At 39.4% G+C, this 24,438-nt stretch overlaps 1 protein-coding gene across 6 annotated transcripts in view; it reads left to right on the top strand.

Annotated features, from left to right (window-relative positions):
• Positions 1 to 24,438, top strand: part of RBMS3 (RNA binding motif single stranded interacting protein 3) — a 708,653-nt gene that overhangs the window by 430,560 nt on the left and 253,655 nt on the right. For all 6 annotated transcript variants that reach the window (XM_088051401.1, XM_088051399.1, XM_088051425.1 and 3 more), the window contains one exon: positions 14,462 to 14,553. In XM_088051401.1, the coding sequence (XP_087907527.1) occupies positions 14,462 to 14,553 (92 nt within the window). The remainder of the gene's footprint in view (positions 1 to 14,461; positions 14,554 to 24,438) is intronic.

Genomic DNA, 24,438 nt, shown 5'->3' with positions numbered 1-24,438 from the left:
AGCAAAGAGATCTTATTGCAACATGCATGTTTTAGTGATGTTCTACCGAGAAGTAATATATACTGGTTGGAATGATCTTACTCAAATTCTTAAGAGGATACTGTGATGAAGAGCTTTGGTGCTACATGCAGCATCTGGGATAATATCCAAAAAGCCCAGATGTTTAGTCTTCAGTGGCTTCATTTTAAGCTATTAAATGTGGAGTTTATTTTTTGGTTGGAAGATGATTTTTCTTAATATTCCTAGCATACACTTAAATGTTGACTTTCCTGAGGGAAGCTTGATTCTGTTGCTTGCCTAACAGACACTGCCCAACAAGTGCAATGCATTTATGCCACATATGTGAATTAGGATTGGAACCATATGATTTGCTGAATTTTTTTTTTTTTTTTTCCCCCTAAAGATCTTAGGTTTTGTTGTCTGGGACAATAATGCCTTGGTGGAATAAATGCAAATTTCCTAAGTGAAAAAATCCCTGATAGGAAGGTGAAATGAGCATCCTAATTAGATGTAGTGTGGACTAAGGGAGGGAAAGGCTCTCTAATACTGTAGTCTGTTTCCCATCATGTCACACCATCATGCTTTGCATGAGATCCTTCATCTGCTCTGTCTGCTTGTTTCTAGATACAGGCAAGGAAAGGCTACTTCTTTTTCTTGTCCAGTGTTTGTCCCAACCATCTTGGAAGAAAAAAGAAAAACTAAGTAATGAAATGACAGAATGGTATGATTTCTGGAAGACTAGGGAGGTTTTCTCTTTCCAAATGTCGTCCCTGTCTGTTGCCAGAACCTCACATTGTCTTCTAATGCAGGAGAGAGCACTAGGCAAGGTAAAGCTGTTGCACCCCATCAATAGATGAGAGTGGCAATCCCCATTTCTGTCAAGGGTTCTAAGCCTTGCATGTGAGGGGTTTTACACCTCAGTTCCATGTTACCCCCTACCCTTGCTTGCCCTTAAGCAGTGAAAAATAAACCCACTCTGAATATTACTCAGTGTAGTAGAAATAGCCAATACAGGATGTTCTGATTTCATTATATACAGAAATACGTGGACATGACGCCTTCTGATTGATGCACCACCAGCCTGTGTCACCTCTGGAAGAAAGAGTCCCAGGTCTGCCCCAGGAATAGAAAGTGGTGTCTAGGAAGGTGTAGGGGTAGAGTAGGAGGTTGTTGCCAAGGCTGCCATCTCTGTGTAATGGAAATGAGAAGGGTTTTCTTTTGTGGGTATCCTTTTTGTCGTCAGCCCTGAGTAACCCTGTGCTCATTTTTTCAGCCAGCTAGTACCTCATCAACTTCCTCCATAGGCACCCCTCACTGCTTTCAGGGTCTGATAGTGGTGTGGGAGGGTGATTTCCTTTGCATTTGGTCACAAAAATGGCTTTGAGAGCTATAGGCCAGCGATAAAGCAAGCAGCAAATTTTGTAGTACAACATTTATACTCTTAAGAAAGCACAGCCGTGCCTGCCGGATATTTGTCTGGCTAATTCTTGCTGTTGACAGGAAGCAGACATTCAGGCTCAAAACATTTACATATCTCTGCATTGACAACACCAACATGTATTTGGCTTCTGCGTGAGAGATGCGCGGCTGTGCCTGTGTCTATTCTGTCTCGCCTGCTACAGCAAACGTAGGCTGAGTGACTGACCAAGAACATACACACACATAAAACTGTGGGGAGATTTTGCACTCTTTCTTGAAAGACCAAAAAATAACTTTTTTTTATTATTTCTTATTTCTTTATTTATTTGATGTGGTGTATGAGGATCCCGCTGGGCACTTCAGATGTCTTTATCTCTTTTTGTGCATTTGGGTTTCCTAGGCAAAATATGTTTGCTGGATTTGTGTGTTCCAGCAAAAGTCCTTGCTACTTTCCTTTTCATTTTTGTTTATTTGTTGCACTATGCTGATGCACATCTACTCTCCACAAGCTATTATAGACCTGGGCATCTCAGTAATTCTCTGTATAATTTATAAAAATATTGATATTTTTAATAAAAAATAGCCCTCATAATAATAATTCCAATAATTATTATATAATAATTAATAATATAACCCTCTCAATAACAGATTATTATATCTGACTTGTCCTCACTTTCATTTTTAAAAAGAATATTTTAGCATATCTCCTTTCCTCACATTTACCTTTTACTTTTAAGCCTTGAAATTCATATCTTAAACTGGCTTCATGTGGTGGAAGTTGTTTTTGTTGTATATTTGGCCTTTCAGTGGCAATACATATCAATGAGTTTGCTTCTTAGTTAAATCCTTACAGGTCTCTGGAGACCCTAAACTTAACAGCTTTATGTTCAGAGGATGCCTGAGCATTTACAACTACTGAACATAGTCCTTGCTGATATTCTTATGATCTGAATTCAGGATAGGACACAGCACCATCAACAGTGCCTGCCTCCCCCCCCTCCAAACCCCTTCTAAGAAATGTATCAGATTTCTCATTTATTCTTCTCTTCTGTTCTCTTCTATTGCTGCCAAAGCTCCTTCAATACTTGCTTGTTGCACAAAGTTGGGAAACATTAGGCAAGTTCATGGAAAGGTAATTAGATGATACTGAGGACTGGATTTTGAGAAACAGAGAAAAAAAAATCCAATAGTAAAATAATTTACTTAGCAAGTAATAGCAGAAATCCTGAATAAAAAGCTGGAAGACTATTTATAGGGGAAGTATAAGATGATTTTGTAAGTGCCCAAGCCAAAAATGGGCACAGTTGTGAAGGAAACATATATGGTACAAGGATGTAACAGGTGAGATCCTTCCAGTAAGTAAAGGGTAATATGAAAAGAATTATGTAAGTCACTGATGTAACCCCATGTAGTCATCTAATGTTGGGTTTTCATCGTCCACAATCCAGAAAGACCCAGGATATCTCTTCCAATCCCACATTTGTGCCTTTTTCTCTACAAGTTCTGTGAAGGCCGGTTGTGGCCATGAATTTCAGTGTGCAAGAAGCTTCCTACATATTGGCATTTATACAGAGGGGATTGTTCTCCTGCTGGTTTGACCTCCTGATGCCTCACAGTCGTCATCCAGGTGGCTTCAGCATGGGCTTCAGTGAGCACCTTCATCAGACCTTTGTGGTGTGTGACCCCCATGTTCTGCACCAGCAGGAAGTGCTGCATGCAGGCTGACACTGAGGAGTTACCTTAAATTCAAGATAGGAAGGAAGGTGTTTGCTTAATCTTCAAATGTTATATAATTCACTTGATTCTTTTTCATGTATTAGAGATATGTGATTTATGGTGATATGAAACTTCTACTAGTTCAAAATTCAGATTTGATTGAAAGCCCGCACTTGACCCACTTTATCTGCATCTTCTACTTACCTACATTGCAGAACTATCTTAAATCTGAAGAAAATGGATTAGAGATCTTGAAAGGAGATCTTTTGATGTGATTTCTTCTCCATTCTTTTTGGATTTTAGGTTTGTTATTTTTTTTCATTTTGTCTCAGCTTGGAAGACTAATAACCATTTTTGGCTTCCATAATAATAGCATTTCTGAACTTCAGGCTACAGATAAATGTGGTAGATACATGAAAAAAGACTGAGAAGGTGCAACTGGTATTTAACCACAAAAGGAAAAGAACACCCTGGGCAATATAGCTATAAAACTATAAGGATGCTTGAATTCAGATTGTCTGAAATACTCTCTAAGTCCAAAATCATTGGACAATAAATGTACACTGTGCTGTTAACATGGATTTTGTTCTCACCTGTGTGTTGTGGCTTATCCTGCCAGAGCATACTGCCCCTCTCTGCTGTACTTCTCTTCCATAGCACAGGTGGAATGCTGGTTGTCACCATCAATCATTTCTTGAAAGCACACTGACCTCTTGCTCAAAGGTCATCAGTATTTTAGCGTGATGGTGGTGGTGGTGGTGGTGGTATCAGGATCCTTTTCTTAGAAATATGAAATATTCAGAAGGTATTGCTCATCTCTGCCTAAAGCTCCAAGACATCATGAGTGTTGATGGGTTGGAATACGAGCTCTTTGCATGTTATCCAAAATGTTTATGACAGCAAAGGTTGGCATGCCAGAATTGGCCAACTGGCATGAAAAAAAAATTCACTTTCTTGGGAAAGTGTTATCACTTTGCTGCCTTTTAGAAACTATAGTTGTTTTCTGAATTACAAGTGGTTTGCATAAAGAACATAAATTGCTGTGCTCTTTATCACTGCTTACTGTATGACAGATATACAGTCCAATTTTTCAAGTGCAGTGTCTTGAAAATGAATGTGTATTTGAAATGAAAACCATTTCAGTACTTGAGTATCCTCCCTCTGGAACAGACTGGATAATAACATGTTCATCACCTTGGGTTATTTTAATATTTCCTGAAGACTGCACAAGATGCTTTCTATTTTCTTGTCAAAACATACTGAAAAGAAAATTATTTTTAATAAAGTAAAGTAATCACAGTGCGATCACCAAGTGCATCTTCTCTTGTCAGATTGTTTCTTCCTACTTGCAAGGATTTGCAGTTACTTAATGTTAAGATTGCTGAGCAATCCAATGTTGGGAGGAAGAGAATGGAATATTTCATTTCTGACAAAGAGCCCTGGGTGATACACAGCATCCTCCTTTGCCTCCTAGACTAGTATCCCTGTTTAAAACGAGTGCTGGAAGAGTTGGCTGCTGAGAGATTTCATTTCCCCCCTCCCAGCATTTCACTGCTGGCTTCCATAGGTGTGGTGTACTGGAAGTAAAGCACCCATAGATTCTGTTCTGTCTGTCCATAAATGCCTGCTGGAATGCCATGCCAGATACCAGCCCTGAGAGATGCAGGACAGTATTAATGTTTGATTCTAACTAGTCCATGGGAGCTGGAATCAGTCTCATAGTTTCTGAGGTTATGTGCCTTTTTGATCAAACAGCTGGTGGATAACTTGCTTAGCTTTGGGTAAACTGAGGTCCAGTATTTAGAAGAGAAAATCAGTTGTCTTACACGGGCACTGGGAGCTTTCAGAACTTATGGCTGAATGATTTTTTTATTTTTTTTCCTAAACAGTTTCTCTACACCAGGTTTTTTATTCAAGTCGCTCAGGTCTAAAATAAGTGATGGACAAATCTCAAGAGATTTGGATTCATATCTTACCCAAACATTATCCAAGCTAAGTAAAGCTCTGGAGTCTGCATAACTGAGCATGAAACCTCAGAAGAACAGACTTTCTCATGAGAGTGTCATAGTTTCCTGCTGTCTGGAAATACTGAGAAAATAGTCTTTCTTGTGGTATTTTGAAACTTCAGCATCTGGACGTCGCTGTAATCAGAGGAAAGTGAATATGAAAAATAGTGGTTTAAAAAGAGAGCCCTTTTTCAGTCTTGGGTGTAAGGGTTCCTTTCAAGTTTTTTAGGGAAGCTATTAGTTGTTACCATAACTCTGGATCTCATAGCAGGTGATCTAAATCTGAAGCTGCAAATTCTGGTTATTTTGTTCTGGGTATTGCAAAATATTATCACTTCTGAGTCATTGAATGTTTCTCCAGTCGAGGAAAGAAACAGCTATTGTATCCTGCCCTCCCTTTTATATAAATATGTAACTAAGCACTCCTCTTGCAGTACTTGTGTTTGGGAGAACATTCTGCTTTCTTCAATCACTGCTTCAAGTGTGAAATTTAGCTCAGCTGCAGAGCCACAATGACTGTCTCATGCTACAGAATTCCAGTAAAGATAATCTTCATGATTACATTATGCAACTAATATATTGATAAAAATGTTATGGTAGTAAATAAGTGTAATGTTGAATCATACATAGGTTTATATGGCAATTGTAGATGTGAGCTATCCCTGTATTTAAAAATAGAGTTAATCTTCATTTTGGATTTTGACAGTGAATCAATGGGACTTGCAGAGAGATTTACTTCAGAAGTTAAAGATGGAGAAGTGTGTTTATCCCTTGTTTTTCTGCCACTGTAAGATTTACAATACGTTTTTTTCTTCATTCAGTCCATATTTAGTAACTTGAGCAATGCATTTTCCATCCTTGGTTTTGTGTGATTTATCCAAGTTCACGCTGTTAGCAAATACCAGGAAATATTTTTCAACTTCCCTCTCAGTTTATTTCCACCAAGATTTTCATTCTTTGACAGGTCCTCACAAAGTCTTAGGTCTCTCTGTGCTGGTGATGAGCTGCAATTAGGGTTACCCCTAAGTATTCACTCACATGTAGGTTTACTATTCATGCCCCAAACATTTGTCATATTGTTAGGGATAAACAAATGATGTTCTGCCATTTGCAAAATCTGGATTTTTATGGCTGTGTTCATGCTCTTTCTCGAATATTCTTCAGTTTGCCAGTTTTTAGGGTTCTGAATTGCCAGGAATGCAGTGTAAATTGAAAGAGGGTACTCAACTGTGATACTGTTTTCTTAAAAGGTATATTTGCTAAATTCATAACTTCCTATGCCTCTCCCCCTCACTGTTGTTATTGCAACCATCTTTCATAAAGAGCTTTTGTCAGTTTTGAGATCTGCTTCTGTTCCTTCAGAGACTAAGGTTTTGGAAGCATGAAGTTCCAGAAAAATAGACATGAATATGCATTTACATATAGTTACTTACTTTTTGTATAAGTACTTCTTTCCCACATAGCAAAATTTTGTAGGTGTCTTTGTACTGTTTCCTTTACTTATCTGAGATTGAGACAAATAATTTAGAAACAGTTTAAAATATATTAAAAGATCATCTTGAGTTCCATACTTCAGTTTTGCATAAAAATATTATCATTAATTACACAATGCAGTTAATAATAATCTGTATTCATATATGCTCTGCTTAAATCAAAGTAACTGAATGTTCAAATTAAGAATGTGTTTGCAAAGAGGTCTCTAAAAATTCTGTTAGTTAGTGCTGATTTTCACCAGATCTCTTGTTATAAAGGGGATTCAAATAATGCAAGAGGCAAAAGAAATCACTGTAGAAACATAATCAAAGTGACAGTTTTGTGCTGTATTTCCATATCAAGCTAAAGCAAACAAAAAAAAATCAGCTATATATGCATACTTAACAATGTAGGTGCATCCCTGGGGAGTGATCTGAAATGAAGGGACTATCTTTTCTTTCTTGCATTTAAGAGTCTCCACTTCCAATTATTTTTCTAACTATATATTAGCTGTTTTAATTAAAAGGTGATGATTCACCACTTTCTAGCCACTGAGAACATTTTTATAAAGTAGAGATTTAAAAATAGTAATGATGTAGACTATTTTACTATTACTCTGAGCATTTGGAGCTGTAGGAATATTTTAGCACAATTTGAACAATGAAAGAAAAAGCTGGTTTTGGTAATTTTGTGTTCAAGGGTGATTCAACCTCTTTGCTTGCTAACTCTAATTTTCCAAGGCTTATAAAACTTTAATTTGATTCTTTATCTGAGCATAAAACAATGTCTGAAAATTGCATAGTAAATTACTAGATAATCACTTTTTTTGCAGACTACCTGATTGTCAGAACGAATGCTGCCTTTTCAGAGACACTCTAAATAAATGCTGGGCAAAAGTGAATTTTACAATGCAAATTAACTTATGTTTTTGTAAAATGCTTTCTCCTAAGTGTGAAGGAGAAGCATCTCTTTAATTATTATATATTTGCTTAGCTGTGTATTTATACTAGTGTTTGTGTCAAAACTTCATGCTCGTGTCTTTAAGTGTCTGCATATATATATGTGCAGATATGTGGAGGGAATATCACAAAGTTAAAATAAGGTATTTGTGATAAATATATTCTATTTCATGGTTTCTTAAGTCATCCAGTAATTTTGACTGCTGTCTCTTCCCTAGGCTGTGCCTCTCCATCACATCTCCTTTTGGGAGTGGTTTTTAATTTCCAGTCTCTAACATTAGCAGAAACATTGATGAAAAAAGCAAGGACTCTCTTAAAATTACTTTATCCTCTTTTTGTCCAAAACTACACCTCTTGAAGACTCAACCTGTATGACATGCTCAGTCTTCTCTGTTCTGGATTTCAGATCTGATTTATTGAATTCCAGATGGTCAGAAGCAAGGACTGGGAACTTTTTTACATTAAAAGAAGCATTGTGTGCTGGTGGAAAGAACAGTTCCAAATGGTCTGGTACATCAGACCTAGGAAAAAAGTTTAGGTGTAATGGAATTGTAATTACACATAACCAAATCTGCGTTCATCTTTTAGAAGTTTCTCCACTATTATGTAATATTATGCAAAATGTACATGTATTATGCTGCCAAAAGGAGTGATTGTGACCAAGTCAAGCTCTCCAAGGTGGGAAAATGTCAGAGCTGGAGTTCCTGCTTTGCCACAGCTTCCCTTAAACACCCACGTCAACACCTAGTACAGAGAGAGGGCTTGGCAGGAGCGGGGGTTGCCTGGGACAGTCGGCATTTTCCATCTGTCAGGAAGGAAACAAAGTTATTAACTTACAGAAACCAAGTATTAACTCTTTTGATGAAGTGAGTTTGTTGGCATCAGTAAAACCAGAAGAGCTCCTCAGTATGTGTGAGCTCCCCATCAGTGTATTTAGGTGCTTTCAAGATCAGTGACCCAGGAGCACGGGCTGAATTAGTGCCCAGACTCCATGCTGGTCTCCTGGCTGGATGGGTCAGGTCTCCTGTCTGTTGTCTGTGTTTGTGTGGATGTGTGGGAGGCAGAAAACAGAGAGTACTGGTTGAGTTGAATTCAAGTGATTTAAAACAGAACCTGGTCAGAGGTCAGATGTGGTGTTTGGCCTCGTGTCAGGGTCAGGCTCAGAGCTCACCATCCCCGACTTACCTTTCCTCGTTTGTCATGGCTTCTCCTTTCTCAGCCCTCTGCCAGAGGTGCCTGTCTTTGCAGAGCTCCAGCTCAGCAGTGTGCCAGGGCGCTCCACTCCTCACTTCCAGGAAACCACGCTTCTTCTGCTCTTTGGTGTTTTTTTTTCATTTTATTTTGTCCCAGGGTGATCAGGTGGCTGCCGAGCTGTGGCTTGGCTGCACGTTGCCCTTTCAAACCCGCTGGTGGCGTGGGGCTGTGGGTGAGCCACCTGTGGGGGCAGCGCCAGCAGGAAGGATGGAGCCGCTGCGAGGACCCAAGGGTGTGCAGTCAGGACAGGAAGGTGGGCAGAGCAGGCTGGTGTGGTGCAGATTAGCTCAGCAGCCGTGACAACTCCCTTACCCACGGTGTCAGCAATGATGACTGCCGATGGAGCGTCTTCCATGCAAAAAAGCACCTGGGTGTGCTAGCTGTAAGCACTAACTGGGGGACCGGGCTGCTAGGACACCCTGAAACTTCTGCTCCCTTGCACTTGGAGTAACTAATTCCACTTTAGGCAGTGACTGAGGAGCTGCCTTAATGCTCCAGAAGGGCAGCAAGGCTCTCATTCCTTCCACTACACCAGTGGAGCTCCCCAGAGGCAAAGTGTAAAGACCCATGTGTGCCAGTAGAAGCTCACCTTTGCTCTGTGCCAGCACTTCACAAGAATTACGGCAACCTCAAGTGGTGGTCCCTTAAATTATTTGGCATTACCCCTAAGTACTCCATCTATCAGGGCAATTCAGAGTTTGATGTCTAAGAGCTCTACACACCTGTAATTACTTAAATCCACAAAATTGCACCCATAGGTATTTGCAGGCAGAAAAACGTTGGCATAAAATTAGAGGCCATTTCCTAAAACCTGTGCCGAAATTTTGATGATATTCTATATGAGGGGTTGTTATTTTGAAATGGATTTGTGGAAAGCAATTGAAAATCTCCAGGCATCCCATCTGTGTTTAAAGTAACAACAATAACAAAACTTTAAATTAGCATAGGAGATTTAAGACATTTCAGGAAAACATTGATTAAATCTGCCAATGAAATGAACGTGTTTGGCGAGTGACCTAATTAGTGTATACTTGGTTCTTTTTCACTGCACTGCTTACCACTAATTGCTGTTCTGCTGGTCTTCTCCTGACAAGTAAGAAAAAACAAGGATGAGGGATTTGTTGAGGAAATAGTGACATTCAGTTTTAATTCATTTGTACGTGCTGCCAAGCTTAATTATGGAACAGAGAAACTGAGACCGGGAGGCCCCCAGCCATTTAGGTTATAGGAGACTGAGATGTTTAGTGTCTGCCAGTGTATTTAGGTAGCACTTATTGCAACTTGCTATAAACTTGAGTTTGCTGATGCTTAGCTGTTTTCCTTCCCCCACAGGTAAAAAAAAAAAGAAAAAAGTACTGGTTATATTTTAAAAATTTAATTATTTAGCCATAGTGGCATTAGGCCAATACAAAATTACAGGCATTGTATTTCTTAAAGGAAAGGTTTAACAGTTGTTCTGGATAGTCTTGTCCTGGGTTTCTTTGTGTGTGTGCTTGCATGTAGGAGCTTGTAATATGCCATTCTACAAAAAAAAAAACCCTCAGGATCTTGGAGGACTTGTAGCATTGGAGTACCAAAGTCACCCTCAGCATAAGTACACTTGAGGTGAAGGGCTCCTGTTAGGATAAGTTCAATTCCCATCTCTCAAAGCAGCAGGGAACCACCAGCTTTCCTTATTTGTGTTTGGAGTTCTTAAAGGAAAATGTCAGGATGCTTCAGGAAAAAAGGGGAAATAGTTTTGGTTTTGGTTTCCTGTGGTGGTGATGGATTCTTGTGAGCACAGTCTGAAGGTCCCGGTTTAGAATCTGAATTCATTTTTCATGATGTTCTGCATAAAAAGTGGGGGGAAAAATATCTATACATAATCCATTGACCAGAATGTTCACAAGGCAGTGAACACACAATAAAAATGCAGGGGAAAGAAAAGACAAAAGAGCTGTGGAATTTGAGTCTAGCAGGGAGACAGTCTGATGGGGCTTGCACTTGTTTTTAAAGGAGGAAAAAGAAATGTAGATGTTTTCTTAGAGCAGTGTCTGATTGGCAGACCCTGATCTGAATTTCATCCCAGGAGATGATTCCAACCATTTTCCTACCTTTTCCCAGGAGGAGCCAGGGAGCAGAGCAGGGATAGATGCTGGAGCAGCCAAACCCAGACACAGTTCACCTGCCAGGGGCAGCCACAGCAGCCCAGTTCTGCTGGCGGGGAGCACAACCCACTTCAGCCACAGCCTGGACAAGAGGGAAGGACAGGGAGTTTGAATCTCAGCACAGGGAGTTTGGGGCTTCATTTACACTTTGGAGAACACTGGAGAGGATGTACCAAGACCCAGTTTTAGCTTTTGTGGGGGCTACACTTCATCCACCCAGATAAGTAAATAAACCCCCCCCCCCAAAAAAAAAACACCAACAAAAGAACCCCAAAACACAAAAACTCAAAACCCAAACAGAAAATCCAACACTATTTAGTTAGTACCCGAGACACAAAAAATGAAGTGAGATTATAAACAAATGAAATATGTTAATGTAGGTCACTAACACGGGCTATAAACATCTACGTGGAAGAACGGAAACTGTACAAAAAGGCAACATGCCTGGTTTTCTGTTCTATAGCATTGCAGGGTTCTTGTAAGGATACTTGAATGCTGAAACAGCCTGGGAACTTGGCTTCCCTTGCGGCAGATTGATGTTCTTTGGACTGGTTTTCAGCCATGGAGTGATTTTGTCCTGATGTTCTGTGTGTGGTGGAGAGATGTGTCAGGAGGGGGGAGGGCTAGAAAAAGATACTTGGAATGGAAATGAGCTTGAGGGAAGGAAAAAGAACAGCTTTGCAGCCAGACTGGGAGTAGTAATACTAGAATGCATAATGGGCAGCTAAAGATGTGAGTTTTTTTGTATCAAGACTCCACTGGATCTCTGATATGGTCATATAGCCCCTTGTGCCTACTGAAAAAATGCTTAGAAGATATTAATGGATTTAGATATTATGGACTGATGTTACTCTTCAATAATTTATTATGCTAGAAATACCTGATATCTATGATACAATACTGGAATATTCTTACACAGTCTGGTTTTTATTCACAAGCAAAACTAACTTAGATGTGAATAATTACTTTGCGGTCTAGAAAGTCATATTAAAAATCATTTCTTTTCTATTCCTTCATACATGAAGCCTGCACTGTACACTGGTGCTAAATATAAAAATCTAACTCCATTATCTGTTTTTAATGACAATGTTAAAATTACTTTTTTTGTACTTTTACCTCCTAATTGTTGGGCATGGAAATGGTGAGAAATAAAAACCAATTTAGTTTCCCGCGAAGACCACCTCACAGTTGTAAAAATTAATTTTCTTAGTGTTTGATTCAAGCCATCCCATCACTTCCCAAGACATTTCAGATTTCCCATTTGACAGCTCTGGTTTCTTGTCAGGATCCCTCATATAGGAAAATGGAAGTTGCATCTAATTGCATCTCCTTCCTCCTCCCAGAAGTTTCTCTCCCAGAGGGCAAAGGCATTGGAGAAATCCAGGGAGGACTCTTGCTCTCTTGTAGCATATTTTTTAGTTTAAAGCAGCATCAGCTTTACTGCTGCTCTGCAGTGAGATGAGTGCTTGGATAGCACTGCAAAGGAAAATGAGATGTAGGACAAGCTGATTTAAAAATGGCTTGCAGTAAAAAGGGAAAATCAAATGAGAGAATCAGAGAAGGTCAAACACTCCTCATATCCCCGAGTTGATCAAACTCTAGTGTTTATTAGATTTGTTTTCACAGTGCTCCTCAATCTGTCAGTGTCTTTATCACAGTGTCCCTCAATCTGTAGTAATGCCCTATAAAAAATTCTCCCCCGTCCTCCCCACAACAAGAAACCCTCCACCAAACAAACCAAAATAGAAAACTGAGCAAAGAAAGGTTCAGATCTTGACTTTGCTACAGAATAGTGCTTTTCACATCCTTAAGTTAGCTCCTTAATAATTTTGTCTGTTTCTTTTTTCTTCTTTTAATTTTCTTAAAACTTTGTGAATGAGATTTAAGCCAAGAAACAAAAACATCCAAACAATTCTTTCATGATTGGATTAACCCCTACACTGAGCAATGTATGCATACCAAAATAATAATAGAGATGTTTGTAATTTGTGGGACAAGGTGATCTCAAGCAGACACTTTTATACCTAGATTTGGTACAGAGGATGGCAGTGAAGTCTCCCAGGAGTAGGAAGAAAGGCTGGGAAAAGAAATACAAATGGATACAGCAGGAAATCATATCTGTGGTTGCCTCCTGTAGGATGTGTATTGACCTAGTAAATGGAGATGTCTGCAAAGAAGCTATAAATATGCTTGTGCTAATATTATTAAAGCTTTCAGGCGGTTCAGTTTCATCCATATGGCTTTCCAGGGAGATGCCAAAGATGTGGCCCCTGGCCACAGCTTGTCTGAGCAGCACATGCCTACCTGCACTGTAATTGCTTAATAAGATGTAGGGGTTTTCCCTGGATGGATTGTGAAATATATGCAGCTGCTTAAATAGGTGCTTGGTGAGATTTTTAGATCTTCCTAATTCAGTTGAAATCTTTATGAGCAAGATATTTGAATGCTGTTGAAGATCAGAGAGAGCTCAGTGCTTTAAAAGTTGTGAAGTCTATTCCTTGCCCTCTTCCCCTTCCTTTATGTCTTTAGGAAAATAAAAATGTTTTCAGAGTTGTTGCTATCCAGTAGGGCTTAACAGCACTGGGCTTGCTTGAACATACCAGTGTTGCTGGCTAAAGGAACAAAAATATGGAGAGGGAGGAAGAGAAGATAGGAAATGACTGGCTGATTAATATACTAAACTAATGCAAATACTGGGAGCAAGAAAGCCACTTAAAAGCAGATGATTATCCCTTGCCAATCCCTAAGATCTAACTCTAAGCTGTTGTTCAGATGATATCCCAAAGCAATTCCTGGCAGAGATCTGTCCCTTGTTCCAGCAGAGAGAGCAGTGGGATGAAAGGGATGTGTTTTAACCAAAGCTGAGACTTTGCTATCTCATCATTGTCTAGAGCTATCTGGCAGTTGCCTGTAGAGTCTACATTGGGATTTCTTCCTGAATTGGTCCCACCTGCTGGAAGGCTGCTCTTCTTGCTCCTGCACACATTGGCCCCAGACTGCCACAGAGACTTGTTGCCCTCCTCTTCTGAAGCTTAATCCTTGTGTGGGTTTAAGGGACAGGAGAAGGGGTGTTTTCTCATAAAACCAGCCACTGCAAGCTGTAGCTTTGTATCCCAGGAAGGTCCATAAAGTTACCTCCTCTTATGGAAGAGATGGGGCAGGACTCCAGAGCACTGGAGTCCCATGAACATGTGTGCCCTTCTGCTGCCAGGGACTTTTAATCTGTTAGGACAAACACCTGCCTGCACTCCCCTTCTGCTGTATATCTTCTGGCACTTTGAAGCTTCAGGTCACTGCAATCCCTTAAACCCCACTAGGTTCAGGAGAAAAGATGTGACAAATAGAGATGTGGTGGCAGAGATACTGGAAGATCATGAGACTGTGAGAGAATGGAAAGATTTTCCTTCTTTTTGAAAATGAAATCTTTATCTGTGCTCATACATATGGATAATACTGAAAATCTGTATTTATCTGTTTTATTTTTCAGGTTATGGTTTTGTAGATTTTGACAGTCCCGCAGCTGCACAGAAAGCAGTAGCATCTCTCAAAGCAAATGGCGTGCAGGCGCAGATGGCAAAGGTAAGAAGAGCTATGTCATTGCAGGGTTATTTCAGCAGTTGGGTTAAATTTCCAAGTGTTTGTTTTGCTCCTGTTTTTAAGGTTTTGGATTGCTTATTCCAAAGATTCTTTCATCCTTTGGCCCCAGCGCCTTGCTCATCCCATGGTTTGTCTGTGTTCTTGAGAGCTGTGTCTCATGTAATGGGCTCTGCTCTGACTCTCTCTCTGCTCCTCTGTCTGGAGAGGGCTGTAAGACAGAGCAGAGAGCAGAGAAGTCTAAGAGCATTGGAAATGCTTTTTGCTAAGTAACGGGGGAAAGAGTTGTTTTTTCTCCACCTTGAAGTTGTCTTCATTTGGTTCCTTTGCTTTGGAAAAGTTTCTCTTTTCTGATGTGGCTGGTGGGCTTCTCTGAAGGAGTGATTGACTGAGCGTAAGGAATATCTGGCTGATCTGCCTAGGTTTGGCTTCTCCTGCTTGTTAAGTTTGTTGGTTTTTTTTATTTTGAGGACATAAATGGAAGTGTAGAAGGTTGCTGAAAGAATAGTTGCTAAAGGTTGTTTGGGAGTGAGTGGCATCTGTTCCCAGAGGCTGCAGGAGCCGTAGCAAGTGAAGCGAGCTCAGTCACCCTGTCTTGGAGTTGTCCTTCATCCCCAGGCAAAGGGGCTGTGGTGAGACAGGGGTTATGGTAAGGACCATCGTGTGGTCCAGCTGTTGCCTTTCTGAAGGTGGAATAATGTGTCTTTGGGCTCTAGACTGTGTCAGCCAACAAAAATAGCTGTTGCTTTGTACTTTAAAAATGCCTTGCCTGAGAATCACGAAAAGCACTTAATATTGCCTGATTTAGCCTGCATAGAAATGACGTTGTCCTAGAATCTAAAACAGTGAAAGCAAACAGGTAATTACAAAAAAAGAGGGAAATCAACTAATAAACAACTGTCAGATTTGAAGATTTATACTTAAAGGAATGTTGGTGGTTTAAACCTTTGATTTTCAACAATGTCTTAGTAAAAACATAGTTTTGGGGTTTTTTTTGTGGGTTTTTTTAATTATTATTTATTTTATGGAGCAAATTAATTGCTGGTAAATGAGGTTCTTTTGTCTTCTACTGAGTTACACACATTGTGCCTGATAGAAACTGGATGTCATCAATGTATTTCTGTTTAACAGCACCCCACAATGCAAGCTAGGCTGTTTTATTGGCTCTTAGTTTTTATTGACACATGGTGATAGAAAATATTTGCTTCAAATGGGTAAAAGATGGCAAGCTGAAGAATGTGAACTTCTAAGGCCTGTGCTATTTTATCTTTCAGATATACAGTATCTCCTTGTTAAAATATAGGCAATTTGATGCATTAGTCAAGCTGTGGAAAAGAAACCAAAGACAGGAGATATGTTTTGTCCTAATGATTGATATCAAACAGCCATTTATAGAAAGGAGTAAATCTATATAAATCTGTAAAAAAATCTCAATCCATATAAAACTGTACAGTTACAGATTTAAAATTATAGATTTAAAGATAGGATTGAAAGATAAATCTATGCTTGGGGTTGTCAAGATTCAGAACAATGAACAGCTGCAGTATTTATATTAGTGGAAACATCAGAAAAGACCGTGACTGAAAAAAATTGTCATTTGGATTGTCCAATATTTAGGGACTTAAAGCAAAGCCTGGTGTTTTCAGAGTGGGAAGGGCTGCACCAACCCGTGGTTGGTTTGTTTTCTGGGGAACCTGTGGCAGGAATAGTTTTTTGCCCTGTGAGATTTTGAGGCGACTGGTGTGTTTATACATTTGTTTGCATAAGACTGACTGTATTTTTATTATTTAGCCATGGTGCCTGGAATCTCAGATAGATTCTTTTTAGTGTGTTTGATAGCTCAAGATAAATATACAACTGACTTTTCTTATCTCTGAAAAAAATCTAAGTATTTAGAAAAATGGGGTTTCAAAGGAAATTGAGATGACTCCATACAAAGTACCTCACATTGCTGAGAAGGCAGGAGCCTGGGAAAGCAAATCTATCTGGAGAAACATGTTAGTTCTTGCACATGTTGGAAGCCAGGTTACATAACAGGACTGAAAGACAGCATTACCTGCCAGTGTCTGAATTAACAGTGAGGGCTCAGAAGAGCTTTGAGTAAAGGGGTAAAACAATAATTTAACCTGCATTTCTGGAAGTTTATCCAGAGCAGTTTTATTTCAGGAGCTGCTTTAATTAGTGGTGAATGGTGGCTCTCAAATGAAATCAAAATAAAAAGAGTTAAGTCTGAAGAAATTCCCAAAACCTTTTGTGTGTTATGCTTTCATGGTATCGGTGTCCTCTCTCACTCTGCACTGCAAAGCAGCAAAACTGCCCCATGTAGAGGCCAGAGAGGAGACAGACTGTAACCTGTGTTCAGCAAATGCCAAAACCCTCAGTCCAGCTGTGGATACTTTTGAGTAAAGGTGAAAGAGGCATTGGCAAACTTTTTCTGTGTGCTGGCCTTCTTCAGTAAAGTAGGGAAAGTATGCTGAAGTGTCGGTATTGTCTGTGATGTTTTCCTGGAGAGAACTCTTGGTCGGAAAGAACGGTTCTTTCTCAGTTTTAACACAATATAATTTTTCTCATAGAAATCCAAGAATCTTCTTTGAAAAACAAAAAGCAGAACTGAACCCCCGCCCATGTTGGCTAGCAGAAGTATCTTGTGGATACTTGAGTAAAATATACTCATTTTATCGATTAAAATACAGCCACCTCCATCTTTTTTATAGCATTTGGACATCATTTTGACTGATTTTGTTTCAGAGTGCTGCCTCTGGAAGAAGGTTAAACTTTGGTGGATTGATGCTCCAATTCCCTTCAGTACTGGAAAACTTATTCTGTTGAGGCTAATACACCCCATAAACCCACAAAGGGAAAGAAAACCCCAACTGTTGAACATGTCTGAATTTCTCTTTTTGTTTGGGTTTGAAGCAGGTGGGCGAGGATTCAGCTGAGGGAGAGGAACAGCATTAGTATGCCTGCAGAAGTAGTGGCGGCAGCTGAGGAGATGAGGTCTCATGTGGCCCTCTTGGTGGGACAGGGACCCACACAAGGACCCACACAACCTATTGCACTCACATGTTATCACCTGGCTTCTTTAGCATTTCTCTCTGAGGTACATGAATCAGGAGTTCTGACCACTACTGCTGTCCTACGTTCATCTAAGTTGTCCATCTTTTTCAAAAGTGCTTATTAAGCATTTCATTTATTGAGAAGAATTAATGCTATGGAGCTGGAGGGATGTTTTCCTAGCTGGTCTGCCTTATTTTGCTGTGTGCTTCTTTGGACATGCAGATACATTTGTGTGTGTGTAGTGCCTACTTGTTCAGGCTCGTAGAGTCCAGGTGTTTTTTTAGGTTTGTCCTCCTACTAAAAATGGCATGACTGAAATTCCTCTGAATAATCTCACAGGAATTACTGATTTGGTTGTCTCTTTATGCTAGGGACTACAGAAACATGACAGAAAAAACCCATTGCTTATGTGCATGATTTATATATCAGTTTAGGTTTTTTCCAGATGCTCCTTTCCTGCATTTCCTAGAAAAATATTATAAACAAATAGGAGATATATATAGGAAAATTAAGGAGTAGAATCTCAGCAATATGGGAGTTGGCTCAGACAAATAGGCAAGGAAACCTAGTACACATGAAAAATGTATAAGTGTTCTAATAAAATCTGTAGCCACATCTATTCTTGGGATTTGCAATAGTCCTTCACCCAGAATTACACATTCATGAGGACACTTCTTAATCTACTTTATATGTAAGTTTTAATGATGCCAAGGAGACTAAATCACCTGAAAAATCAATGGAGGCCTGCTGTCTAAATAAATTTGATCATCTGAGCTTGTGTCAGCCTGCAGTTGAACTGTGCAATCAGTTTATCCCTTCTCAGGCATTTGGAGTCCTCTCTACCCTTTTTTGTTTCCAGTCCTAGTCTGCTGTAAGACTGCATAATGTGGAAGTTCAGTAGAAGGTAGGTTCTTGCAGAGTATCTAATAGCTTCTTTAGTACTAGCAGCCCATCAAGAGTGTTGAAACAAATGCATTCACGAAGGAAGTGTTTTCAGATCTGCTTTTATAAGGACTAAAAATGTGTTTGATGTTGTGTATCTTCTCTGGATTTTCCTTTTGTATGTATAATGCTTTTAGCCATCCTCAAGACCTGTGTGAAAAATGTGGATATTGAAAGAATATTTAATTAGCGCTGGCAGTTGTCTAAGTCCAAGGAATCATTTCTTGACTGCTCTGCTGCAGTAATTGCCATCCAGAGAGTACATGGCAGGAATTGGTTCTGAAAATGGGCTGTGCCAGTAGGCTCTGATGTGTTTTCCTGCACAAGGGAAATGCGGAGAGTGATTTTGCTTCTTGTGTGATATTTTTCTCATCTTTCCATCATGCAGAAGCTTAAATACAGGGAGTAATCACCGTCTAGGTGAAAGATAAAAGGGAGCTGTTTTCCACAGAACAGAGCCAAGCACAAGAGCTTCTAAAGAGGAACAGAGAGCTGGTTGCTGTATAGTTAAATAGACAGATTTTCTCCAAGGACCAAGGAAAAGGAAATCCCACAGAAGAATCTTATTGATTTTCCAGATTTTAGTGTAGGCTTTAAGCGTGCTCTGGTATGAGTCAGCTGACCAAATAAGTTCATTCTGTCTGCTTATTTTCAGCTTAATTTTCTCTTAATTTTAAATCGCTTCCCTTTCTTTCTCTGTTAGACACCAATACTCCAAAGGGCTGATCCTTAAAATGGAAAACCTCTGGTGAAAACCCTTCTTTCCAATATTTTTTTTAACCTAGATTTTTAATGAAAAGTATTGTTTGTTTTTGCAGTTTAAAAATTCATGAAAATAATAAGAATGCTGTCACTACAAAATATGAAATATGGTCTATACACATGATATACACTGGTTTCCTAACTCATGATTGAAATGTCTGCAAATTTTAGCTAACAAAACTTCAGAATACCGGTTGGTTGAGTTTTTTGGTAATATTTTTGGTTAACAGCCCTGCTGACTGAGCTAACCTTCCTTTTGAAACCAAGGTGGGACTCTAGGAGTTTTAGAGCTCAATATTGAAATTGCCAGGGTTTGTTTTATTCCTGTGCTTTAATTATCACTTACCCCATCCCCAGCAAACTGTTCTATGAAATGTAGTGTTTTTATTGGTGATTTATAAAACACTGTTTTCATTCGTTGCTTGAGCAGGAGGAGGTGCCTCTGAAACCTCGCCGTGCTCAGCGGTATAGGAGAAGCTGAGAACATGGCTGTGCTGGCCACCTTCCACGTTGTTTCTGAATGAATTGCACAGCCAGGCGTAGGCTGCTGCTGCTGCAACAGTTGTCAGAGACGTTTGGCACAGCTCTTGTGTGCGTGTGGAGCTCTCTCCAGTGAGCTCTCCTCTTATCTTCCTAAAATGTGCACCCGCTCTCCCTGTGCTTCTGCACAGAGCATACTGGCTGAGCAATACTGACCTGAATTGATAACAGTCCAGGGTTCAATGACAATGAAAAGTTATAGCTGGAAAGAAATGAGAGGTAGTTCAGTTTAGATTTGGAAATTACACATGCAAGTGTCTCTCTCCTTCGATTTCTTTTACCAAGTCGACCATGCCAAAAGTTTTCTGCAGAAGCACTAACTGGAAGTTCCAAGTTTCATGTACTGCTTCTTATCAAAGAAAGTTATAGTGTCCCCATCCTCTCTTGCCTGCTTACCTCTGTTTTGCATAAACTATCTTTTAGTCTTGGAATGGGGAATCATAGTTTTACAGATGGAGCTGGCCTTTTAAGTTCAGGTTTTGTAAATATAGGATATTTTCCCATTTCTTAAAGGATAATAATTGTCAAAGCAAAAGCATTAATAAGATGCTAAATTATTTGTTTGTATTAGGTTTTATTGCAAAATTTCTTAGGAAGATATGCCTTTCAAAACCTGGAAGTTTTTTGTTGTTGTTGTTGTTTGTATGTTTTGGTTTTGTTTGTTTTTTCCAGAAGAAACACTGTCTAAATTCATGATTCAAATCACAGATGTGCTAGCAAAGGGCTAACTTTAAATTTCAGAAAATCTGCAGTAGCAGACAACAGTGTCCTGTGAGTGTCCTAGACAATCAAGACTAAAGCAATGAGCAGCTTTGCAGAAACAATGACAGATTGGGACGATAGCAAAGATACATGACATTAAGGGAAGGACTTCCTAGTCTTATTCAGCCTTGAAAATTTCATGCTTCTACCTGAGAACAGTGTGGTAGCCAATGTGAAATGATCTTGGGATCCTTTTCCGCTTCTAGATGTGCGTTCACAAGCCAATACAGAATGCATTAGCCTGAGCCATTCTTGAAAGAACATCAAGTTTTCCTGGGGGACTAAAATCCAGCAGTCCTTTCATACATGCATGTGTTGCTCCTAAAAAAACATGTAGATCAGCATGAAGGAGAGTTTGAACTACACCTGCCAAATTTATAAACAAAATTTTCTTTGGGGGTTTTCAGAAGTGCTTAACTTGACATAATTCTAGTCTCTGAAAGGGCATGGAACTTTACTGTTGGCTAATTGAGACGAATTAGGTCAGTACTATGTTCCTTTGTTCCCAAAAATTGTAGCTCAGCATCTTTCTTAACCGCTAAGTTAGCTTAGAAAGTCTTACAGCACACACAATAATGTTTATTCTCTAGCTATCACCTCAGACAGACCTGGCCCTGGTATTTTCCTTCCCTTTTCAAGTGCTGCTTTAGTTTCTAGGTTTACTTTTTTTTTTTTTTCATATTGTAACTTCATCTAACATTAAAACATTCCTCTACCTTTGAAAATTAAAATACAAACAATCAGTAAATATACCCACCTTCATGCTATTAATGCCTTTCACCACAGAACAGATGCTGAAAGTGAAAAATATAGCCAACTTTTAGGCTGAGGAATAGTGGAATTACTGGGTTCTTTTCGGGTTATGAACTTCAGCCAAACAAGAGTTGGCCTTTTTTCATAAATACACATTGTTCTTGACTTTCCTCTGACTTGGAACACATTTGAATTGGTAATAATACAGCTGAAATCCACAGAGCTTTGGCAATCTAAGCTGGGGAGAAGAATGGGGCTCCCTATCTTTAGCACTCACATAGCTGTACGTCTTGGAAGCTCTTACACACTCTTTGCAAACCCTTTATGTTTGCAGAACAGGAAATCTGAGACCTGCAAATGAGTTAAACACTGGAGTCAGATTAATTCTTTCTTGCCTCCATACTCAGGAAACTCCAAACGCCCCACGGAGGAGTTATCCGACCACAACTATGCAGCTTGGGAATCTGGAGCTCAGACTGAGCAAAACTATGTTCTAAATTCAGTAAGCACAGCTTTACTCACCAGGAAAACCCAGAACACCCTGAAATTATCAAAAAACTGTGGTTTTAGAAAATATTACTGTGTTAGAAAATGGACATAGCCTTTCTTTCAGTGACATATCATTTAATTATGTTCTTCTGTAGATCAGCCTGAGGACAATGCTTTCGTAAGGTGAGAAACAAAAATTCTTTGTATCGAGCATGATAATTCCTATGACCACCAGCAGGAGGATATGTTGCATGGTTTTTGGGGTACCACTTTGTACTGAGACACAGCTTCAACAAAGCAATGCAATTTGTGTGAAAACCGGGCCACTTTCTGATTATTTGGTTTGATTTGGAAAGCAGGTGTGCAAACTTCAGTAGCATTTCTTCTGAGTTGATGTGAGTGCCTGCATAACAGCTCATCAGCCTGGAAATACACAGGTGCACTCTCTACCAGTAAACACAAATCTACCAGTAATATGCATAGATATTCCCTGTGCACCTATGCAGCCCCCTCTGAATAACTAAATGTTACTGTATTAGTGAATACTCTGCTTGTTATTTCTTTATTAATGACTGTCTCCCATTCAGCCGACATGTCTGAGTGGTTTGGCTGTAATCTAAATAAATTTTGGATTAGATGCAGTTTTGTTTACTAATGAATGATAATTTTTGTCACTATAAAAGGAACCTCTATTTTTCCTTTGTATAAAAATATGAAATTAGGCTGTGCTCAAGCTACATGCAACATACTGAGTCGTAATGGCTATTCACTGAATTTTTCAGTCCTTTCCCCTTACATATTTGTGCTCAGAAAAGGGTGATAAGGATGACATGAACAGTTGAATTCTATTTGTAGTCATGATAAATTAGCTTTGTTGTGATCAAAATAAATGCAAGAGATATAAGAATGTAAAACTGGCCATATCTGACCAGAATAAATTTTCTTCTGATATCAGATTCTCTTTCTCATAATGCAGTATAGAACATGCCAGAGAGCACGTGCCACAAGAACCAGACAAGCATCTGAGGATACTTCCCCAGAGTAGTCTCTTAGCCTCTAGCAATTTGCAATTTGGGATTTCTTCAGCTTGTATTGAATAGTCATTTGTAGAACTGCCTCCCCATCCCCAAATAAACAATTTATGCTGCCTGTTTTGCATTTAAAATTTTAGCAACACAGCATCCAGCCATAAGAAATTCTTCAGTTTAACTTCATGATTTTCAAAGATCCATCTCCTTTGCTTGCTCTAGACCTGCAATGCTGATTTCATTAATTGTTTGCTAATTCTTGTATCAGAAGAGACAGAAGGCTCTTGTTCCCTATGAATCTTTTTCAGGGCACTTATGATTTTATAAAATGCAATCATAACTTCCTTTAATCCCTGTTCTGTTTCCAGTTTTAAGAAAGATGTGCCAGGATGTGAGTGCGTCAATAAGGATGTGGTTCTTAGAAGCAAGGAGCAGTTGCTAAGTAATGAACATGAGGCACGTTAAAGTGGCTTTGTAATATGAGAGCAGAGCTGACAGGAAGCTTAGAGGGTCATTTTATATCAATATGCTGGACATGAGGCAAGTATTGCTAATGCTGTGTAGTGCTGCAGCCTGGGAAATGGGAAAATGGACGCGTAGAGGGAAGGGTACGTTTGGCTGGTGTCAGGTACTTTGTAAGGCAGTCCTCATTTTGCATGAGGATAAATGCACATATTTGATTAAACCTAGGAAGATCAATTTTTTAAATAAGAACTGTCAGCTTTAGAAAAATGTACCCCAGAAATAATTGAAGTGTTAAAAAAAAGTAACAGAGCTATTCCTTTAAAGGAATTCCTTTAAAGTGAAGTACAACCCCAAGTACGAGGACATGTGTTCAATGTGTCAAAAGGAAATATACCTACTCCCCCCATCTGTGTATAAATAAGGCTTTATAAATGCCTGCCTTAAAGTCTGGGATTGTTTGGTCACAGCTTTCCTAAAATATTAGATCAAATTAGAGTCTGCCATATTGATGAACAATACCTGGAACTCATGCCACCAGTGGATCGATATCTGGTGAATTCTGTCAGCAGGCTTGTTTTTGCCGGGGGCTACTGAAGCACCCCTTTGAATTTTTTCTTGCACCCACTGCTTAGGCATGACATGACCAGCAATGCTGCAGCACGTGCCTTCATATCTAAACCAAGGAAAGGACTGCAGCAGATGTCGTGCTGTGCAGTGAGTCCTTACTTAGGAGAGATTTATATTCATATTCTGCTTTCTCTAGAGCTCATGGAAGATAATTACCCTGTTATTAGTCATAGTTCAAAATGGTGGACACGTAGAAGAACCTAAGGGCCCTAAATGGCCAGTTCCTTTACTGTGTGGGCAGATGGAGTCTTTCTGTGATTCCTAAAAATATCTACTGAGTATATCTGGGAAGTTTACACCTACCAAAATCACCCCTTACACTGCAGTAATGGAGGTGCAATGGTTATTTCCTCTACTGTGCCTCACACCTATGCCCTCTCAAACACCACAGAGAACAATTAATTGATGAAAGCATCTGTAAAGACATTTTTGTAGTTGGAAAAAT

Source organism: Pseudopodoces humilis, chromosome 1 (assembly GCF_049639895.1).
Source record: "Pseudopodoces humilis isolate 2021_Gansu_Grassland_sample_001 chromosome 1, ASM4963989v1, whole genome shotgun sequence".
Taxonomy (NCBI): domain Eukaryota; kingdom Metazoa; phylum Chordata; class Aves; order Passeriformes; family Paridae; genus Pseudopodoces; species Pseudopodoces humilis.
Note: the sequence above shows the minus strand (reverse complement) of the source record. Positions and strands in the feature narration are given on the sequence as shown.